The following is a 20732-nucleotide window of genomic DNA, read 5'->3' as shown; positions in this document are numbered from 1 at the left end:
AACAACTACTGCAAACTATGATGCAACTCATGAAAGATTGCCATGTTGCACGGACAGTGCTTGAACCATCCGACCAAGATTTGAAGACTTGGGACTCGGGAGTTGGAGGTATCAAGTTACTTAAGAAGAAAGGAGAGAAAGACATGCTACCTATGTTGAATTTAGTGTCTGATTACCCTCTTCAGTGCCTTCTGGTGGCTGAGGAAGTGGTGTGGTGCGCTGATGTTCTAAGGATCAACCAGGCTTCAGGCCCAGCAAAGTGGAACCCCATCAAAACACACAAGTCTTCCATACTGAAAACCTTGTGCCGTGTTATAAGGGAAGGAATCACTGGTGCCACAGAGAAATCCCAGGTTTCTAATCGCACAATGATGTTTCTGCGTGCTTTGGTGCAACTTACCATGAACCATGCACGACAGATATCCAAACTCATGGATGTGAAATGTGAGCTGGCATCTTCATTTGAGTGGCAAAGTTCACTGAAGTATCACATAACTTCACATGACCAGAGTAAGACTGAGAATGCCTTCAGCTGTGATTATGCCACTTGTTACGTGGATGTCCTTGGCACTCAGCTGCTGTATGGTTATGAGTACCTTGGTCCAGAGCACTGCATGGTGGTGAATACTCCTTCTACAGAAAGGGCAATACTCGGGATTCTCCTTGCTTTGACCAGCTACAGATGTGGTTTTGTTACTGGACCTTCCATGTCTGGTAAGACAAAGACGGTGGTTCAGTTAGGAAGAGCACTGGGACGACAGGTCATTGCTTTGCAGTGTTTTTTCAGTACAGGTCCTAGCATTGTGCAGCAGATGCTCCTTGGCGCGCTCCAGACAGGAGCATGGCTTGTTTTAAACGCTGTGGACTCATTGAAACAAGGAACGCTGTCATTATTTGGACAGCATTTGGAAGATATTCACCAATCCTTCTCTGCCTGCAAGACAATTTTACGACAGAAAGTGCACAGAGAGCCACGGGACAGGATGACCAACATGTATCAGGGGTGCTCAAACCGTGAAGGGCCGGAGGTCCCGATGTCATTTGCAGGGAAAGACATCTTTGCCAAACTGAGCTATGGCTGTGTTGTTATCTCAGCAAAAGGGCACACAGCTGAGGTTGCTGAGAGTCTGCAAACTGCAACCAGGCCCATTGCATTCATGTACCCAGATCACAGGGTCATCACAGAAGTAATGCTTGCTTCTATTGGCTTCTCAGATGCCATTTCTTTGAGTCGATGCCTGATGTCCCTTTTTAGCATGGCAAAAGATTCCAACTGTTTGCCTGAATGCATGAATGAAGACCAGATTGGCCTGCTTGTGGTCTTGCAAAAGATCATCGCAGCCTCTGGTATACACCTAGATGGCAGGTCTTCCACTTTAATGTACAACAGTCAATCTGCAGCCATTGTGCGAGGCTTAGCTGAGGAAAAGGCTGTTGTCAAAGCACTCTTCTCTACCGTAGTGCCATACATTTGTGAGCTAAAGAAAGCTTCACAGTTTCGCACCCTTCTTGAAGAAACCTTTCCCATGGCAAGGTACTTTCCTTTTGTCCCACACCGTACTGAGGAAGAAGAACAAATCTTACTTAGGGATGCTGTGACAGAAGAGCTACAAAGAGCTGGGTTACACCCTGACACACAAACGATTTGCAACACACTTGCTCTCTACCAAGCCATGAAGTTCTCACGGGCAGTTGTGCTGATCGGTCCCTCAGGGAGTGGAAAGTCAACCTGTTACCGTGCTTTAGCTGGGGCACTGCATATCCTGGCTGCCAGAACAGCAGAGCATGTCGATGATGGAGATAACGCACAGACAGAGCAGCAAACCCCCCTTTCAAACTGGCACTCTGTTGACACTGTGGTCTTATTTCCAAATGCCATGTACCGTGACGAGGTATTTGGATGCTGCAGAGAAGAGCGAGGGTGGTGGGATGGAGCTTTCACTAAAGTATTAAGAGACTCAGAGCGGCACGACCTCTCAGCCGCTGCCATTTCCAACAGTAAGATAGGGAGAGAACAGACACAAAAAGTGAAGTGGCTAGTCATGGATGGAGAGCCACTGGGCCAGCCTGGCTGGTTGGACTGCTTCACTACGCTCTGCAATCCTGACGATCCCTGCCTGTATCTGTCTTCAGGTGAAAAACTTGTGCCATCCCAGTCAAAACTAAAATTACTGGCAGAGATCACAGACCTCAAGGACGCAGCCCCCTCAGCAGTAACCAGTTGCAGCCTGGTGCATGTCACTGGAGCTGATCTATGGAAGGCTGTGTGGAAGGTGGAGATGAATGCTCTTCGTAGAGAACGCTCACTTGAGGAAGGGATCCTGAAAATGTGGAATCGTTTAGCTGAAGACCTTTTCTGCAGAACACTTGATGCGCTTAGGCAGAAGGCCCTCACCTCTGTATTGCACAGTGAAGGAGATGGAAATGTTGAATTCTCTAAACCCCCCACATATGGATTGCAGGAAATTATGTCATTCTTTAGTATTATACAGGCCCTCCTGGAGCATTTTTGGAGGAATTCTGGGTCAAAAACATCACCAAGACAGACATACAAAAGAGGTACAGTAAACTCCTTAATATGACAATATTTAAAGAGGTGATAATTAACATTCCTAACAATAGGTGCATTGCCCATTCTCCCAAAAGATATGCCTCTGCTTGGAAACGTGTCAGACACAGATATCTACGTCATTTCAACTCCGAAGGAGCTACAAGCCAGGGACATTTTCCTGGTGGCCTATATCTGGGGCTTTGGTGGACACCTGCACCCCCGGTGAGGCTATTATCATGTAAAAGAGTCTATGCAACTATTTAATAGACCATATTTGATATTTCTGTTTAAAATGAGTTATGAATGTGTTTACATTAACATACATGTTTTGTCTTTATTTTAGCCACTGGCCACAGTTTGATACACTTGCCCGCCAAGTGTTGTTTGATAGCCGATATAGAGTTGAGGTTCCAGACGAAGGGACCGTTTTTGAGCACTTTTTCAATCAGAGTGAGGGAATGATTGTGGACATAATCAATGGGATCAACTGTCCCAGGGTTAGAGATCCATGTTTGGCCAGTCCAGTTATACCCAAGGTTTGTTGTTCCAAATCTTAAAAATATTTACTTTATATTTTAGTATATATTTATTTTGCTCTGTTGATTTGGTTAGCATTTACATAAATAATGTGTTTTCAAAACATTTTACAACCTGATAATTGTACAACTTTTAATCAACAATGAATTGCTGTTTGCACAGTATGAGAAGCATGTGTACCTTCTGAAGCTCATGTTGGAGGCAGAGCAGCCTGTGATGCTGGTAGGAGAGGCCAGTTCAGGGAAGACCATGTTATGCAACACGTTACTGAACCAGGACAGGCCACACATCAGCCTACCTGCCAGTCCACTCCTGAGTTCCCGCCATGTGCGCAATGTGCTGAACAACATGAGCTCCATGAGAAGACAATCAGGACTGCTGCTGTTTGTGGATGATCTGCACCAGGCTCCCTGTGGTGAGTATAGAACAAGTATAGAACATACAGTGTTTAACCCATTCTGACCTGAGATCAGATTCATACAAGGTTTCCGCCGGACACACACTGGTCTGATGAACACATTCTGACCTGAGATCAGATTCATACGAGGTTTCCGCCGGACACACACTGGTCTGATGAAGCCATTCTGACCTGAGATCAGATTCTAAAAATGTCAGTCGCTCTTCGATTTTTCAAAAATAGCAGACCTACAAGCTCGTATCGCGCCACTCGGTGGCGCGATATGAGCTTGTAGATCTGCTATTTTTAAATAGCTAAAGCATAACATGATGCTGACACCAAAATGGGTGCCCGGTCAGAATGGGATAACCACATTATATTGGCAATGATGCACTAAACCGAAATAAATTAGTATTGTATTCCAAACAATTTTCAAGACTAATGTTTCTGTGTCTTTCCTGTGTTTTTAGATGCTTTTGGAAAAACATCAATGGCTCTAGAGACACTCCGACAAAGTGTTTCAAAAGGCCATATCCAAACCTATGATGACTATCATTTCAAGTGCATGAGTTGTAGAGGCATCAGTTACATGGCTACTTGCTGCACATCCAGGTCTGGTTATGGCAGTGGTACCGTGATCAGCTCCCGCCTCTCTCGTCTGTTCTCCATCTTTGTGCTGCCCAGCTTATCTGCTGAGGTTCTATTTTCTCTTCACTCCCCCCGACTAAAACTATGGCTCAAAGACCTCCCATGCTCGCAAGGATCTGCGGATTTGACACGCTGTATCATCGGCGCTACTCAACATCTGCTTCATGCAACGTGTGAGCAGTTCCCACCCACTGCACAGAGACCCCATTACACGTTCTCCCATCATGATCTTCAAAAAGTCTTCCAAGGAATGCGTCTCTGGCAACCTTGCAACAACACGAACCAGGAAGATGCCAGCCTTATGATGGATGTTTCCAAATCTTCACAAACTGGCGTTGCCACGTCCACAACAGGTTCTGCTGCCAGTGTCCTCAACATAGTCCATCTCTGGATGCATGAGTGTCTGCGCACCTTCAGTGACAGGCTGTTCTCAGTAGATGAAGGCAAAGCGATGGTGTCACTCATAGCCAGAGTTTCGGCAATATACTATGGAAGTGAACTGGTTGAGAAGTCGTCATCCATGAGCCCGCAAGACAAATCCACTGCTATGATCCTCACTACTTCTACTGTCATCACAGACAACCTCAAGTCGAGTAGTCTAGACACACCAAATAAAAGAGAGGGGGACAGTGAGGCCTCATCTTCACAGTTAGCTCCTGAGGCTCTGTTGAATTTGACAACCCTAAGAGAAGAGGTCGAATCCAGACAGTCTGGTAGACTAATCAGCATTGAGTCTACATGTTCAGACTCTAGTTCAATTAGGAGTCATGGAACTAAAGAAGAGAATACAAGAAATACAGTACAATACAAGAAAGTTGGGAAGAAGGATCAGTTGATCCTGCGAGATGCAAGCTTGTGTAAAGTATTAATCCCCTCTCCACCTAAAGGCCCCAAACCAGCTGCTCCGTTAGAAAGAGGCCATAGATTCACTGAACACTCAGTGCAGAATGAAGGAATGTATTCAGGAGAACCAAGCTCAGGCCCATGTCTGCTGCCATCTCAACTTCTTCAAGATATGGAACAAGCAATGACTAAGATTGTATTTGGCCCTGCGATCACAGATCCAGTCAACTCAATGGCACAACAGTACGACTTAAAACGCGATGCTTCTTATCAAGAGCAAGACTTTGATCTGCTGGTGCAGCAGCTGTCTGCTTCCGTGAAAAGACAAGAGGAACATGGAGAGGAGTTTCATGATTTCATCATGACATCAGGTTGTGCAGTACACAGACAGAGGATGCATCAGTTATTGCATATCCTCCGAGCACTGCTTATGCCTGGAGGTCATGGAGTGCTGTTTGGCGCAGTCAGAGGCACAGGCCGTAAGAGCAATGTACGTTTAGCTGCCCATCTGACAGGTTACTGCTTGATGGAAGTACACCCCGGTAATGAGAACAAGTTGGGTGAAATCCTGAAGGAGGCCATTTGTCAGACTGAAGTGAACAGTGCTAATGTGGTGATCTTGGCCCATGAGGAAACGAGCCAGGCTGTGAGAGAAGAGCTACTGACGGTGATGGCCAGTGGCACCTGTCCAGGGCTCTACCCGGAAGAGGAGCAGGCAAACCTCGTAGCCAGAGAGAATGGTGTCAAGGATTCTCATGCACTTGAGAGGTATACGAGAACAGACATCTATCTGTTTTTCCACATTATTCAAGTCTAACTCGTCTAACTGTTACAGTTACAATATTTGTACCCTTTCCAACCTATTGACAGGCATTTGAGGCAGTTCCAGAGGAATATGCATGTATTTCTTCTGCTACCTTTGGCTACCTCAGAGGGACGTGAGCTGCCTCACTACAATACCCAGTCCTGGAAGGTAACTGTACTTTCTCACCAGAAAGATTACCATTTGTAAAATGTTTTAAGTACTTTGTAATGTATTGATCACCTTGGGGACATTTTGTCTTCAGCATTTCACTATCATCCTAACTAATATAGTCTATATAATATAGACTTAGTTGCTTTGAAAAAACATGTTTTTGCATACATTTCATCAGTGTACAAAAAAGGTATTCACTTTTAAACAGTATAGTACAATACCCAGGTATTTAAAAAGTAGTGGGGAAAAAAGATTACGAAAGCACACACAACATCCAAATCATAAATACTATATACTGTAGGTGCTGGACAGAAGAACATGGGTATACATACCAAGCCACCAATGTATTAGTAGTTAAACCTACCAACCATAGCATATTAGTATTTCTCACCATGGTCTGCTTCTTCCATTGTTGCCATTGCTTTAATGATATACAGGCACACATAACGAAGGCCCTGAGCCTGAGCAGCTGTGTGGAAGTGTACCAACCATGGTCCAGACAGTCTTTCGTGGAAGCTGCTACTCACTGCCTTAAGGATAATCTCCGGATTCCTGAATCACATGGACAACGTTAGTTGCTCTTTCTTATACATTTAATTCAGAGAGTGTACAAATGCACTACATTCTTTAATTATGTTTCCGTTGTGGACAGTGTTACATGTATGCTTTTAACCCATTCTGTACGGGAACCCCTTTTGGTGTTTTAACTATTGAAAAATAGCAGATCTACAAGCTCATAGCGCGCCACCGAGTGGCGCGCTACGAGCTTGTAGGTCTGCTATTTTTGAAAAATCGTGAAAATGCGGCACAAATCTTTGAACATATATTCTTTCAGAAGAATTATTATTATTTCGACATCAGGCCTAAATGGGTTAAAATATGTGTGCACACAGTATAGTGTCCATGAAGAAAATCTATCAAATTGCCTCAGTGACGAAATTAACGTTACGCAAAACATCAGATCTGACCTGATGTTATATTGTTTGCTTTTGATGCAGTGCAGAGACGTTGCTTGGAGGCCAGCATGCCCCTGGCCATGGAAAGAATCCACAAGTCAGCATGCAGATATGCTTCAGTCCTGTTAAGAACCCACCCGTTCAGCCCCCAGACCTATATGGAGTTCATCTGTCACTTCTTTTACCTCAGTAGCCATCTCTACAAACAGGGACTGTGCCAAGCCAAAAGGTTAGCTATAGATTATTTTGACACTGTTAACCCATTCTGACCTGAGATCAGATTCATACGAGGTTTCCACTGGACACACGCTGGTCTGACGAACCCATTCTGACCTGAGATCAGATTCTAAAAATGTCAGTCATTCTTCGATTTCTTTCAAAAATAGCAGACCTACAAGCTCGTATCGCGCCACTCGGTGGCGCGATATGAGCTTGTAGATCTGCTATTTTTCAATAGCTAAAGCATAACATGATGCCAACACCAAAATGGGTGCCCGTTCAGAATGGGTTCAAGTAGAGACTCCATTCAACATGTTATGCAAACATGAGTTAAAGGGATATTTAACTTTTAAATAAAAATAAAATATAAAATAAGATAAAGAAATCACACCCCCTCACGCATTAGAAGGACATTCTAATGCATTGTTTTCAATCTTTGCCTAGCTTTATAGCCAAATTACAATAAAGGCTTTTTAAATTCAACTGAGCGGAGATTTATTTTTTCACTTTTGCATATCAGCCCACTTACCACAAGGGAAAGGAACATCCAACTTGTTATTACCTACGGTAGCCTGTTATTATTGAACCCTCTTCAATGAGCACCTGTTTTTCACGTACTCATGACTACAGACTACGCAGTGCTTCCTCTTCTCTCTATTCAATGATATATTATGTATACATAATGTAAACTAGAGTGTTATACTAGAGTGTATACTGGCCTGAAACTATTCTACATGTTTCTCAGAGTTACAACTGTCCTGGCCCGCCTGGAGGCGATGACGGATACAGCTGTCCAGTACAAACACAGCGTAATCACACTGCAGGAGAATGTTGCTCAAGCTAAACAGGTACTGTACTGTAAAGCAATTTATCACATGACAAGTAAACGCTGCATGTATTTACATCTGGGATTACAGTAAGTACAATGTATTTAAATCTGGGATTACAGTAGTAGACATACAATTACATCTGGGATTACACTAGTAGACGTATAATATATGCCTATATACAAGATATGAATGCTCAAACCGTGACCAATGATCATATTACAATTTCAGCGAGGATTATTATAATTATAAATGTTTTGCCTTCGTATTCCCTTATACACTGTATATATTATTATATTTACCATGTCCCACATACTGTATGCCCAACTATGCCCAAACACAACTAGGCTAATATAAACTGTTATAGTACAAATTATAATCAGCTTGATATGTATTAGACCAAAGACCACCATTTGGTTAATAAATTATCTCTAACACCCCAATCTTACAGTAAAATCCTCTGAGTTCATTGAGTGTCGATGAACACTGAGAGTGTACAAATTTGATCATTTAACAATTTGTATACTCTGAGTTACAGACTTGCAGTGGTCTATTTTTTTATATATTTTTTATCCCACGATTTTGTAACCCATTTTTCACCCCTGTGTCAATCATCTAATGTGATCCTGGGCTCTACACACCCTCCACCAACCTAGTCCCCATATATGGGGGACAAGGGGAGAGCAACGGACTTGAACTCATGCTTCCTTCATGCCTGAGTGTCCAAGTTGCTCCTTTACACCTGACAGGGGGGAGTTTCCCTGGTTGGACGTAGCGTATGGAAGGAACACGTTATTCCAACCAGTTCCTTTCCCCTCCATCAGGCGCCCCGGCTGGCCAGGGGGAGGCAGTTTAGTGACCAGGATTACTGCATGTTTTTTGTGAGGGTACCTACCCTAGGGGACACGGGGAGAACATGCAAACTCCACACAGAAAGGCCCTTTCGCCAACCCCGCCTTCGGGTATGGGCACTGATGACGTGGAGGAGGAAACACGCCACCAGCACCCACAGCGTCCCGAGCGGGAATCGAACCCAGGACCTTCTAGCTGTGAGGCGACAGCACTACCCCCGTGCAGTGGTCTATTTGGTCTGAATCATTTACAGTAGAAATGTTTTTGTGCTTTGATTGCATGGTGCTTGTTCTGCAGTGTGAGAAGGAGCTCCTGAGAGCCATGGACGCTGAGAGGATGGTCTGTGAAAGAGCCCGGCAGAGCGTTGTGTTCGCCCAGATGAAACTCTTTCAGCTGGAAGAGCAGATTCATCAGACCAAACACAAGGTACATAACATTGTACAGTAGTTCTCAAACTTTTACATTTCAAGGATCCCCCTGAACTCTTGACAGTATATGCAAATAGAACCAATCGGACCATTTGGTTCCATTTGTATACTGTCAGAGTTACAGACTTGAGAAGAACTACTACCTTAGAGGCTACCTTAGAGGCTGACATTCTGAAAATAGCAGATCTACAAGCTCATATCGCGCCACCGAGTGGCGCGATACGAGCTTGTAGGTCTGCTATTTTTTTAATTTTTTTTTTAAGATATTTTTTTGCGGCTTACGCCTTTTTATTGATTTTTTTGAAGGGACAGACAGTAGGCTGACAGGAAACGGGAGAGAGATGGGGGGATGACATGCAGTAAAGGCCGTGTCGGGTCCGGGAGTCGAACCCGCGGCACACTGCGACTGGATCACCAGTCCGGTGCCCAGACCGTTACGCTACGGCCTGGGCCAGGTCTGCTATTTTTGAAAAATCGAAGAACGACTGACATTTTTTGATCTCAGGTCAGAATGGGTTAATCAGACCAGTGTGTGTCCGGCGGAAACCTCGTATGAATCTGATCTCAGGTCAGAATGGGTTAAGTTTGAGCTTAAAGGCCCTGGGATCTAGGTTGGAAATCCAGCCTGCCAGCGTGTCGTGGGTTTGAGTCCCGATCCCGACGATCTTTTCTGCGTATCTTCCCCCCCCATCTCTCTACCCGTTTCCTGTCAACCTACTGTGATCTATCAATAAAAAGGCAAAAAAATGAAAAGATAAAGCTTAAAGCGTGTGCAAAAATTACATTACTCTAGCATAGTCTCTTTCAGAATACTTTTTATTTATTTCGACGTCAGTCAAAACTGTATGTCATCAATATTGCCTCTCCAGGAGAGTCCACTGTTCCAGTTGAGCCTTCAGATCTTCGAGTGTCTCAGTTCCTCTGACCTGGAAGAGGTGCGTCGCTACACCAACCCTCCAGAGGGAGTGGTGAAAGTCATGGATGCCCTGTGTCTGCTGTTCAACCGCCCATGCAACTGGGAAAGTGCCAAACAGCTTCTCGTGCAATCCAACTTCTTCCAGGTGTGTGGGACAATATTTTTAATCAAGCACAGAGCAGACCCATCCAGTCTAGGTATGGAGTCAAGTGTTATTCAACTGATAAAATAAACCTACTTAAAACTCAAATCCTGCACGGGACTTATTATAAATGTATAAATTAATCTGTCTTGGAAGAGATACAGAATTAGTTCTCTCATGCAGGAGACTGGTGTTCAAATCCTGGGTAGGACAGAGTTGTGAAACGCAGCTTTAAATCAGAAATGACTTGATTCCGAAATAATGGAGCCTCCAACTGCACTTTCTCTCCGGCCCTTTTTCTAGGAATTAGAGTTCTTTGACCGCCACGGACTGACTAAAAGTCAGCTACAAGCGCTCGGCCGGATAGTTCACAGTCCTCACTTCCAGCCAGAGTCTGTGAGAGAGGTCAGTCATGCTTGCGAGTCTCTGTGCAACTGGGTGCGCGCTGTGTACGAGTACGCCTGCATGGAGCGCCGCGTGGCCGCCCAGGGACTTAGCAAGCAGTGCTTAGGAACGCTGGCCAAGGAGGCTCATGATCGCCTGGTCCTGGCCGAGCTGCGGAAGGAGGAGGTGTTTGGGAATCTGGCAGACATGGAGCGTCGGCTCCAGGCTGTGCAGAAGGAGCTGGTAGAGCTTCTCAAGCAGCTGAGTAGAGCCGAGAGCCTGGACAGACATGCTGCCACTGTCGTCAGTCAGATGCAGAGTCACATTGCAGACTGGAACACTGCTGCTCAGGTAAAAACTCATGCTTTGTCAAATGTTTAATTGATTCTGTCACTTCAAACTGTCCGACATACAGAAACATGTTCCACTTTTGGAAAAAAAGGGAAAAAAAGTTAAATGTATTTCGTGTTTTATTTATTTTTCTAACTAAAATTGTATTGGTTTTTAAGACAAGACAAAAAAACAAACTTACAATACATATAACACCACAAACGTACAAAAAATAAAAAACAGAAAATAAAAAATGAAACAGGCATCGACATTGCGTTTCAAATTTGTTACATACATTTTTCTAGGCATTTACAATTGTCTCTCATTCCCCTATACCCTTAAATATTGTCCATTTATACCATTTGTCCTTTTTTCTTCCTGTAGCCTCAGACGGTGTGTCAGTTTCTCCATAAAATGTATCTCCTGAATCAAGTCCTCCCATTGTCCCTGTGTTGGAGGTTCCATCTGTCCCCATTTTCTTGTGACAGCTTTCTTTGCTGCCGCCAGTAAAATGTTTACCAGATATCTATCCTCTCCTCGAATCTTACCCCCCCATCAAGTTTCCTAAATACAGAACATCACACTTCATAGGCACCTCATATCCCAATATCTTTTGTATATGCTCATCATCATTTTCCAAAACTCATCCATTTTGGGACATTTCCAAAACACATGTGAGTGATCCACATTCGCATCCCCACAACCTCTCCAACATTGTATCTGTTGCTTCAACTGCTTACTCTTGATTTTTGGTGTTATAAAAAATCTGCACAGGTTTTTCCAAGAGAATTCCCTCCATATCCGTGAATATTTCGTGTTTTTAATGCACATAATATTCTAGGAGGCAGACGTGAACGACCAAACCCTACCAGGGGATGCCCTTATCCTGGCTGCTGCCATTTCATACTTGGGTCCCTTTGGAGCTGACACACGCACTGAGTTACTGCACAAATGGAGGGAGCTGTGTCTGACGGGGACGATGAATATCAATCCTGAAGACCCGCGAACCTCCCTGTTCACGAAAACAGACTGTTCCTGCTCTGAGCCCTCCCTCTGCGCTGCCATCCCTGTGGCTGAGGAGCTTCAGTGGGCCCTGGCTCGCGCACTAGGCATAGAGCAATGCCATTTCCAAGGTTTGCCTGCCAGACTGGTGCTAAAGCTGCTCCTGTGGGGGTGCAGAAGCCCCTGGGTTCAACACTGGCCTCTACTGGCAGACACCCAGCATCACGAAGAGCTCATCACAGGTACAGTAGTGTAAGCCCAATCAACATGACATTATACCAGGGGGGCAGTCAGACAGATATTTTGTGAAGCCTGAAACTCCTGAAAGTTCATATAATGGCCTGTTGTGGCGCTGTCACTGGACCCAAAAAAACCCATAGCCCCATAGAAGTCCATGTATTTGGGCCCAACTTCACCTAGACTGTTTTACCTTAATAAACATGGTCATGAATACTTTCTGCTTCCAGTCACTAGTTTAAAGTCTCATTTCTAATGTCATAATATTCTTTTTGGAAAATTATGGTCCCATTTATAAAATAAATTACCATAAAGTCGCGTATGTTCTGAGGGGCGTGGCTACCGTTACAGTCTATGATCGGGAGTCCCCTCCCACTCGAGTCAAAATAAAAACCAACGGAGAAGAAGGGGGGAAGTCCCGCCTCGTTGTCTGGCCAGCCAATGGCCATGAAGCTGGGCCCAAACGGAGCCAGCCAATGGCCAGCTGGGCCCAAACGGATCTAGAAAGATGGCGACTTACAGTGCAGGAATAAGAGGCTTCATTTTACGTCCATGTTAGACCCGGAGAACGCTTTGTCCATATTTTTTACAGTCTATGCATTATAGCTAGTTGGTGTTGTTATCAAGACTGATTTACAATACAAATAATTTTTATTATAGGCAACAATATGTAAAAAGTTGAAGGTTCAAAGCCACATGTGACAAGACCTGCTCATAGCTACAGTATGTTACACTTTGGTGTTGAAAAAAAAAGTGTGTTTTAACAGTGGTATTTTAATGTAATTCATCTGTTGTGCTACTGCTAGCACTGCGCAAAAAGCATGGAATATGGATGTGTATATTACAGGAAACTCCTGTTAAACTTTCCAACAAACTCCGGTGAACTCTTTCTTTGTACCATCACATCACATATTAACTGTATACTGTATGCCCGCTAAACTTGAGGTTTACGGCCAAAATACAGTGCCTATAATTGCCCGTTAACAGTTGGCGTAACCAATTCTGACCGGGCACCCATTTTGGTGTCGGCATCATGTTATGCTTTAGCTATTTAAAAATAGCAGATCTGTGGCGCGATACGAGCTTGTAGGTCTGCTATTTTTGAAAAATCGAAGAACGACTGACATTTTTTAGAATCTGATCTCAGGTCAGAATGGGTTCATCAGACCAGTGTGTGTCTGGCGGAAACCTCGTATGAATCTGATCTCAGGTCAGAATGGGTTAAATAAAACACTGTAGGATATAAATTGTTGTACATTATGAGAGAAAAGCACAAGAGAGAGAAATTAAATGTGTTTGTTTGTTCTGCAGAGTTTGAGAAGGAGTATGGAATGGTGATTTGTGCTGATGACCCAGAGCTGCTGGACAAGTTGAAGCAGGCTGCTGAGAATGGTGGGTCTTGTAGTTCTATATTGTAGTGCAGTATGATTTGTATGACGTTGATTAACAAAGAGACAGCATAACCAAATACTGTAACACAGTCAAGTATTAATATAACTCTTGAGAGTGTACAGTACAAATGTAACCACCAAATGCACCCTTGCCCCCCCCCCTTTTCTTTTTTTTTTTAAACTTTAAAACTTTTATTAATCCTGCGGTTGAAATTCAGCTTCACCCAGCTGATGGCTGCTCAGGTGGTCATGATGTGCACGTGGGGGCACATCCGTTAGGGAGTAAGTGCCTTGCTCAGGGACACTTTGACATGTAGAACCTCTCTAGTCTCTACCCACTAATGGACTCAAATGGAGGGCTCATTTTACTCACTCTGAGTTAAATTAACACGTGACTTTACAGCATAACGTCACATTTTCTTAGTTTTAAATTAAATGTATTTATTTTCCACTGTCAAACTCATTCCCATCCTGTCCCTGTGCAGGTGTGAGGGTGCTGCTCAGACACGTGGAGCGTGCTGTCCCCGGCCCACAGTTCCTGGCCATGTTGGTGCGTCCAGCAGCACAATGTCATCTTCATCTCTCAGCAGGCCTCAGCCCACCCTTCCAGCCCACCCACCCACAGTTCTGCCTCTTCCTCAGCACACACCTGCCTGTCCGACTGCTTAGCAGTGGTGAGTAGTGTACACTTCAGTGTTAATTTAAAGGTCCTTTTGATAAGACTTACAGTATATTATGTAGACGAATAATAAAAAATAAAATAATACACCTACAGACCTATTAAAAAGTGTGGAGTAAAGGTATCACTTTTTACGTGTGTAGATGGATATTACGGGTAAACAAGTTTTTCTGTTGATCGTCAGGTACAGGTCGTACCTGATGGAGACCAGAAACATTGTTTTAGAATTTAATCAAGTTTGGGGGGATCTTCGGTGTGTGGACACCATTTGTGTGTCTTGAACTGTTCTTAGTTTAGTTTAGTTTTTATCCTGCACCCAGTCAAATCATCAGAGATGTGCGTGCATTATTACCTATGAACTGAAGGTATGCTGTGTTGCTCCTACAGAGATCCACCCGTCCATACATTATTACCTATGAACTGACGGTATACTGTGTTGCTCCTACAGAGATCCACCCGTCCATACTGGCCGAGGTACATGTGGTTGACCTGACTTTGAGCTCCGCAGAGACTCAGGAACTCATGTTGTCTCGTCTGCTGCTACAGCCTGAATGTGTGGACGCGTTGACACGGCAGACTGGTGTCAGCAGAGACAAGAGGAGTCTGCTGCTACAGCCTGAATGTGTGGACGCGTTGACACGGCAGACTGGTGTCAGCAGAGACAAGAGGAGTCTGCTGCTACAGCCTGAATGTGTGGACGCGTTGACACGGCAGACTGGTGTCAGCAGAGACAAGAGGAGTCTGCTGCTACAGCCTGAATGTGTGGACGCGTTGACACGGCAGACTGGTGTCAGCAGAGACAAGAGGACGTTGCTGCTACAGCCTGAATGTGTGGACGCGTTGACACGGCAGACTGCTGTCAGCAGAGACAAGAGGACGTTGCTGCTACAGCCTGAATGTGTGGACGCGTTGACACGGCAGACTGGTGTCAGCAGAGACAAGAGGAGTCTGCTGCTACAGCCTGAATGTGTGGACGCGTTGACACGGCAGACTGGTGTCAGCAGAGACAAGAGGAGTCTGCTGCTACAGCCTGAATGTGTGGACGCGTTGACACGGCAGACTGGTGTCAGCAGAGACAAGAGGACGTTGCAGGACAAACTGCTGAAAGAAGAGGTGAATCAATTGGCTATATATATATGCACACACGCCATTTTGGAAAGAACTTGGGCCACTTCCCTACTTACTTCACAGTTGTTAGTTACCGAACTTACCGATGATACTAATTAAGGCTCTGTTCCATTTAGTGTGCAGTGGTTCTCGAGCATTTTAATTTTAACGACCCACATAACTCTGAGGGTGTACACATGGAACCAAATGGACCCGTAAGGGTTCATTTGGTTACACATCAGTACAGGGATCTTTCCAAAATGGTGTGCAACTGTGCATACAGTAGAGCCCATTGCCATTATATCAAACAATTATACAGGTGGAATATGAGAGTGAAAACAGTATGACGGTCCTCTATACCAGTGTTTCTCAACCTTTTTTGTCCCAGGGCACACTTTTCATAGCCTAAAAATCTCGGGGCACACCTAGATATACGGTTTGTGTATATACTGTATACAGTATATACCGGTGTGTATATATAGTAAATATATATAGTAAATATATTATATATATTTATATATATATATTGTATAGAGTCTATACAACCAATCAGTTCACACGGTAACTAACCACCTGGTGGTTAACGTGTTTGGTTGGTAAAAATATGAAAGTGGCTGGTGAGATTTTTTTTGCAACTGTGGTTTAAAAATATTTGAACGCTTCCATCATAATTTCTATCCACTAGAGGGTGCTAATGCTCACAAAAAACAACTACAGTATAACCTGTATGTTACTTGCATAAAGTATCATGGAAATAACCAGGCCATGTTGAAAACAATGTTTTAAATCATTTTTGTTGTAAACCTTTTCTTTTTTAGCTCTCTCTGATGGACTATGTCTTGCAGTCCTCCATCCCACTGCTGCAAGACCCTGAGTTCCTCCCCCACCTCTTGGCCTGTCAGGACGCGTCTCAGAAACTGCAGACTGATGTCAAGCAGATGAACGTTGAGCTGGAACTCTGTGAGTGGCGACTGTCAGCCCCCAGAGACGCAGCGAGGTTGGCCTCTGCCCTCTATCAGGACCTGCAGGGTGTGGCCCGTATGTCTCCCGTCTACCTCTTCCCACTGCGTGGCTTCATCACAGCCGTGGGCGAGGCCTTGGTTCCCAAGGGGGATTCAAATGTGTCCAATACCGGTAGACAATTGACAGAGGGCATGATGTCAGAGATCACTCACAGGATGGTATCCCACCTACTAGCCCAATACCGGCCTCGTCTCTTCCAGAGCCACGCCGCACTTCTGAAATTGCTGATGTCCGTGACCCTTCTCCAGCACCAGAAGATGTGCTCTGAGGCTGAGAGAGCAGCCTTCCTCCGGGGACTGGGAGACCTGGATATGGATATGCAGGAACAAGAAACCAAAGTCGACTCCCCTCTCTCCGCCGGTTCACCTAGGGAAACACAGAGACATGCCTTCTTGCCAGGATGGATACCTCCTCAGATCCTTCCCGAGCTGCTCCGCCTGGAGAGGATTCCATCTTTCGGGGGATTACTCTCGTCACTGGCCACGTCTCCCAGGCAGTGGCAGGAGTACCTGCGCTTCCCCTCCTCCACGGTGGCAGGGACCGTCACCTGCTCCTCTCACTCCCATCTGTCCTTACTGCAGCGAGCTCTGCTCTGGAAGACCCTGCTCCCCCACAGCCTGGTCGCAGTGGCAGAGAGCTTGGCCGCCTGCAACCTGGGCCTTTCTGGGAGCGCAGCAGTGGTCGAGGGCCCTCACTGTGGCAACCCGGAGGGCCTGTCCCGATTACTTGTCACACACGACGGACCCATAGTCCTTACATCGCCTGGTCCAGACAGAGATAATTGGGCAAGCATTCAGCCTCTTCACCTGCTGAAACAGCTGACTACTTACCAAGCAGATGCAAAGAGGGTAATGGATTTTGAACAATTTGAGTTACTAGTTTGCCATAATTATGACCATTGCTTGTCTTTGCCCGACAGTATTTGATGTGTTTCCACCTGTTCCACCTGTTTTTCAGGTTCAATTGAAAGTCATTTCATTTGGAGGCGAGTGTGAGACAGAGGTCATGCTGTCAGTACTGGACAGAGCTGTTACTGATGGTCACTGGTTGGTTTTTAACAACTGCCACCGGTTGGAACGATGGGATGAAAAAGTAATGCTACGCCTTAATCGACTGGTTTCGTCTTCCAGAGGTAAGCTAAGTCAAGACATTTTACATTTTTCTGTGGTGGGGCTCTATGGATGGCTAGGTCAGCCGGCCGGCCGTTTTTCTAGAAGAAAATATACACAGAATAGTTTTAGAGAGCTACAGACATTTCAATATATAATGCTAAGAGCAAAGACAGCCTGGCCAACATTTTCAAAAATTACACATAAAACTAAAGTGAACATACTTCAATCAGTCAATCAATAAATCAATCTCAATGCAGTGGAGGTCATGGTATTTATACCGATGTATGACGTGGACAGCATACATTCAGTTCAGGTGTTGTCCACATTAGAGAGAAAGAGATTTTTATATATTCTTGTTCCTATTCCTTCTCTTACTTACTGCCATACTACTCACTGTACTACTCCTGTTCGGATGTTGTTTTACCTTAACTTTTCTAGGCTACCTGACAGATGTGGAGGCAGGCGAGGTGGTTCATCCAAACTTCAGACTATGGTTTATAACTAGAGGATATACCCCATGCTGCATTCCTGGTAGGACTGTGTATACATGACAGGAATAGAACATCCAGATCTGATGCTCTTGATCACCCACTACCTAGCCTTCAATCTGACATTTGCTATGGGGAACATTATGGATGTTTTACCATGTATTTCAATAAGCTTCGATGAGCCTCGTCCATTGCCCAACCAGCTCATACAGTACAGTTTTGGTGTCTGATAAGCCTTCAAACTGGCCTTGCTGTCAATGTACACAATACACATCATGTCAACCAAGCTTGTTGCGTAGCAACGTACCAACATTTGACACAATGTGCCAAACTGGCAGGACAATCCATATTCTTCCAGATCACCTTGCAATAAATGCCGATACCAAGTCAAAGTTGAGCTAATTTGTGCGTACTGCACCTCGTCAATATCAAACCTGTAGCTGCTGACCTGCATTGAATGCAGACCTGCATTCACTTCTAAGAGTTGTTTGATCCTTCTTTGAGGGAGTACAGTACAAGAATGTAAATCATTGTACAGATTTCTTGGCATCTGATAAGCCTTTAAACCGGCCTTGCTGTCATCATGACAACCAGCTTCCTCAGACGTTGATAACAGCTGACGAGGATGTTGGTTGATTATAGTAGCAGAACATCGGACCTTATCAATGCAGATTGTACTGTGGTTTTCCTTCATACTGTAGCTCATGGTGAGCCTTACAGATGAACCACATATATACTCTTGCGTAAATTATTATTTTCTACTACACATAGAAAGTCAATTTAACCCATTCTGAACGGGCACCCATTTTGGTGTTGGCATCATGTTATGCTTTAGCTATTTAAAAATAGCAGATCTACAAGCTCATATCGCGCCACCGAGTGGCGCGATACGAGCTTGTAGGTCTGCTATTTTTGAAAAATCGAAGAGCGACTGACATTTTTAGAATCTGATCTCAGGTCAGAATGGGTTCATCAGACCCAGTGTGTGTCCATGTGGAAACCTCGTATGAATCTGATCTCAGGTCAGAATGGATTAAGCACCTTACTTTCATTCATCCTCAATGTTTATTTGCACCTCTGCTCTGAGAGTGTACAGGTGTAACCAAATGGACCTGTATAAGCATTGGCATTGTCCCCTTGCAGCTGCGGTGAGAATGCGGGCCCTGCATCTGGTATGTGACTGTCCCCGGGATGTGAAGGAGGAGCTCAGCGGCGCCCTGTGTCAGGTGCTCTCTGCCGCGCAGTCTGATGAGGTCATGTCCCCGCTCTCTGCCGCGCAGTCTGATGAGGGGACGTCACGTGACGTCATGGAGCCTTTCCTCCTCGGCTGTGCCATCGTTCACTCTGTCTTGCTGCAGAGACAGACCTGCAGGAACGTGCAGGGCGTCCAGAGCAACGTCTATCACTGGTGAGGAAACATCTGTATCACGCACACACGCTCGCTCGCTCGCTCGCTCACTCACTCACTCTTTTGCACTACAAATAAATATGGATTTTTACCAAAAGTTGTGGGATACTATCTTGTTTAGCCCATTCTGACCTGAGATCAGATTCTAAAAAATGTCTATTACATCCTGACAGTTTCATTATTAACCCATTCTGACCTGAGATCAGATTCTAAAAGTGTCTTCGATTTTTCAAAAATAGCAGACCTACAAGCTCGTATCGCGCCACTCGGTGGCGCGATATGAGCTTGTAGATCTGCTATTTTTAAATAGCTAAAGCACGACACAATGCTGACACCAAAATGGGTGCCTGGTCAGAATGGGTTAGAAATAATAATAGCACGCAGACGCGTCACATCGCCGAAATGTATATTGCGCTGGTGATGTATGTTTTGTACTAATAATCCAAATCTACAAAGTAACTATAGTAACTAAAGTTTTAAATAATTGTAGTAGAGTAAAAGTGGAAAAAGTGGAAATACTCAATTAAACAAAAAATACCTCAAAATGTACAGTAAGTACAATTGTGTCTCTACTAAATATAATTTTCATGAGTCAGTATACTTTAAATGATTGGAGAGACATGGCACAAGACGTATAGGTACTATGTTATGTGTGTTAGACATGGCACAAGACGTATAGGTACTATATATGTTATGTGTGTTAGACATGGCACAAGACGTATAGGTACTATATATGTTATGTGTGTTAGACATGGTACAAGACGTATAGGTACTATATATGTTATGTGTGTTAGACATGGTACAAGACGTATAGGTACTATATATGTTATGTGTGTTAGACATGGCACAAGACGTATAGGTACTATATATGTTATGTGTGTTAGACATGGCACAAGACGTATAGGTACTATATATGTTATGTGTGTTAGACATGGTACAAGACGTATAGGTACTATATATGTTATGTGTGTTAGACATGGCCAGGGGCGGCCTTAGGAATCTGGAGGCCCGTTTCAAGACCAAATATGAGGCCCCCATCATATACCTATGACATCATTATTTTGTTGATACGAATAGTTTGACTGTTCAATATCACACGCAGCTATTGTTTTACTCGTTTCTCCGACATATTGGAAGCCACATTTTTCACATGTGACTAAATAAACACAGTTCCTGGTGCTGGCTGTTATCTGTTGTTTAATCTCCAACATGCGTTTGTAGTTCTATTTTTAACTATTTGTTTGGGTTTGAAGTATTCTGGTCTCTGGCGTGCTGGTGT

The 20732-nt window shown here is 44.4% G+C and overlaps 2 protein-coding genes across 2 annotated transcripts in view; both read left to right on the top strand.

Annotated features, from left to right (window-relative positions):
* Window positions 1–20732, top strand: part of fam20cl (family with sequence similarity 20 member C, like) — a gene marked incomplete at both ends in the record, with an annotated part of 56261 nt that overhangs the window by 21491 nt on the left and 14038 nt on the right. The gene's annotated exons all lie outside the window — the stretch shown is intronic.
* The window catches only part of dnhd1 (dynein heavy chain domain 1), a gene marked incomplete at its 5' end in the record, with an annotated part of 43517 nt that overhangs the window by 14231 nt on the left and 8554 nt on the right, over window positions 1–20732 (top strand). The window contains 20 exons of the mRNA XM_083765534.1: window positions 186–2559; window positions 2647–2773; window positions 2895–3048; window positions 3251–3503; window positions 3956–4762; window positions 5195–5691; window positions 6390–6522; window positions 6951–7137; window positions 7873–7975; window positions 9104–9232; window positions 10104–10295; window positions 10596–11027; window positions 11848–12258; window positions 13559–13637; window positions 14122–14310; window positions 14764–15428; window positions 16241–17293; window positions 17403–17577; window positions 17996–18088; window positions 19189–19453. Coding sequence (XP_083621660.1) covers window positions 186–2559; window positions 2647–2773; window positions 2895–3048; window positions 3251–3503; window positions 3956–4762; window positions 5195–5691; window positions 6390–6522; window positions 6951–7137; window positions 7873–7975; window positions 9104–9232; window positions 10104–10295; window positions 10596–11027; window positions 11848–12258; window positions 13559–13637; window positions 14122–14310; window positions 14764–15428; window positions 16241–17293; window positions 17403–17577; window positions 17996–18088; window positions 19189–19453 — 8318 coding nt within the window. The remainder of the gene's footprint in view (window positions 1–185; window positions 2560–2646; window positions 2774–2894; window positions 3049–3250; window positions 3504–3955; window positions 4763–5194; window positions 5692–6389; window positions 6523–6950; window positions 7138–7872; window positions 7976–9103; window positions 9233–10103; window positions 10296–10595; window positions 11028–11847; window positions 12259–13558; window positions 13638–14121; window positions 14311–14763; window positions 15429–16240; window positions 17294–17402; window positions 17578–17995; window positions 18089–19188; window positions 19454–20732) is intronic.

This window comes from Protomyctophum parallelum, assembly GCF_964188405.1.
Source record: "Protomyctophum parallelum genome assembly, chromosome: 5".
Lineage (NCBI taxonomy): Eukaryota > Metazoa > Chordata > Actinopteri > Myctophiformes > Myctophidae > Protomyctophum > Protomyctophum parallelum.
This window is presented reverse-complemented; position numbering and strand designations above follow the sequence as displayed.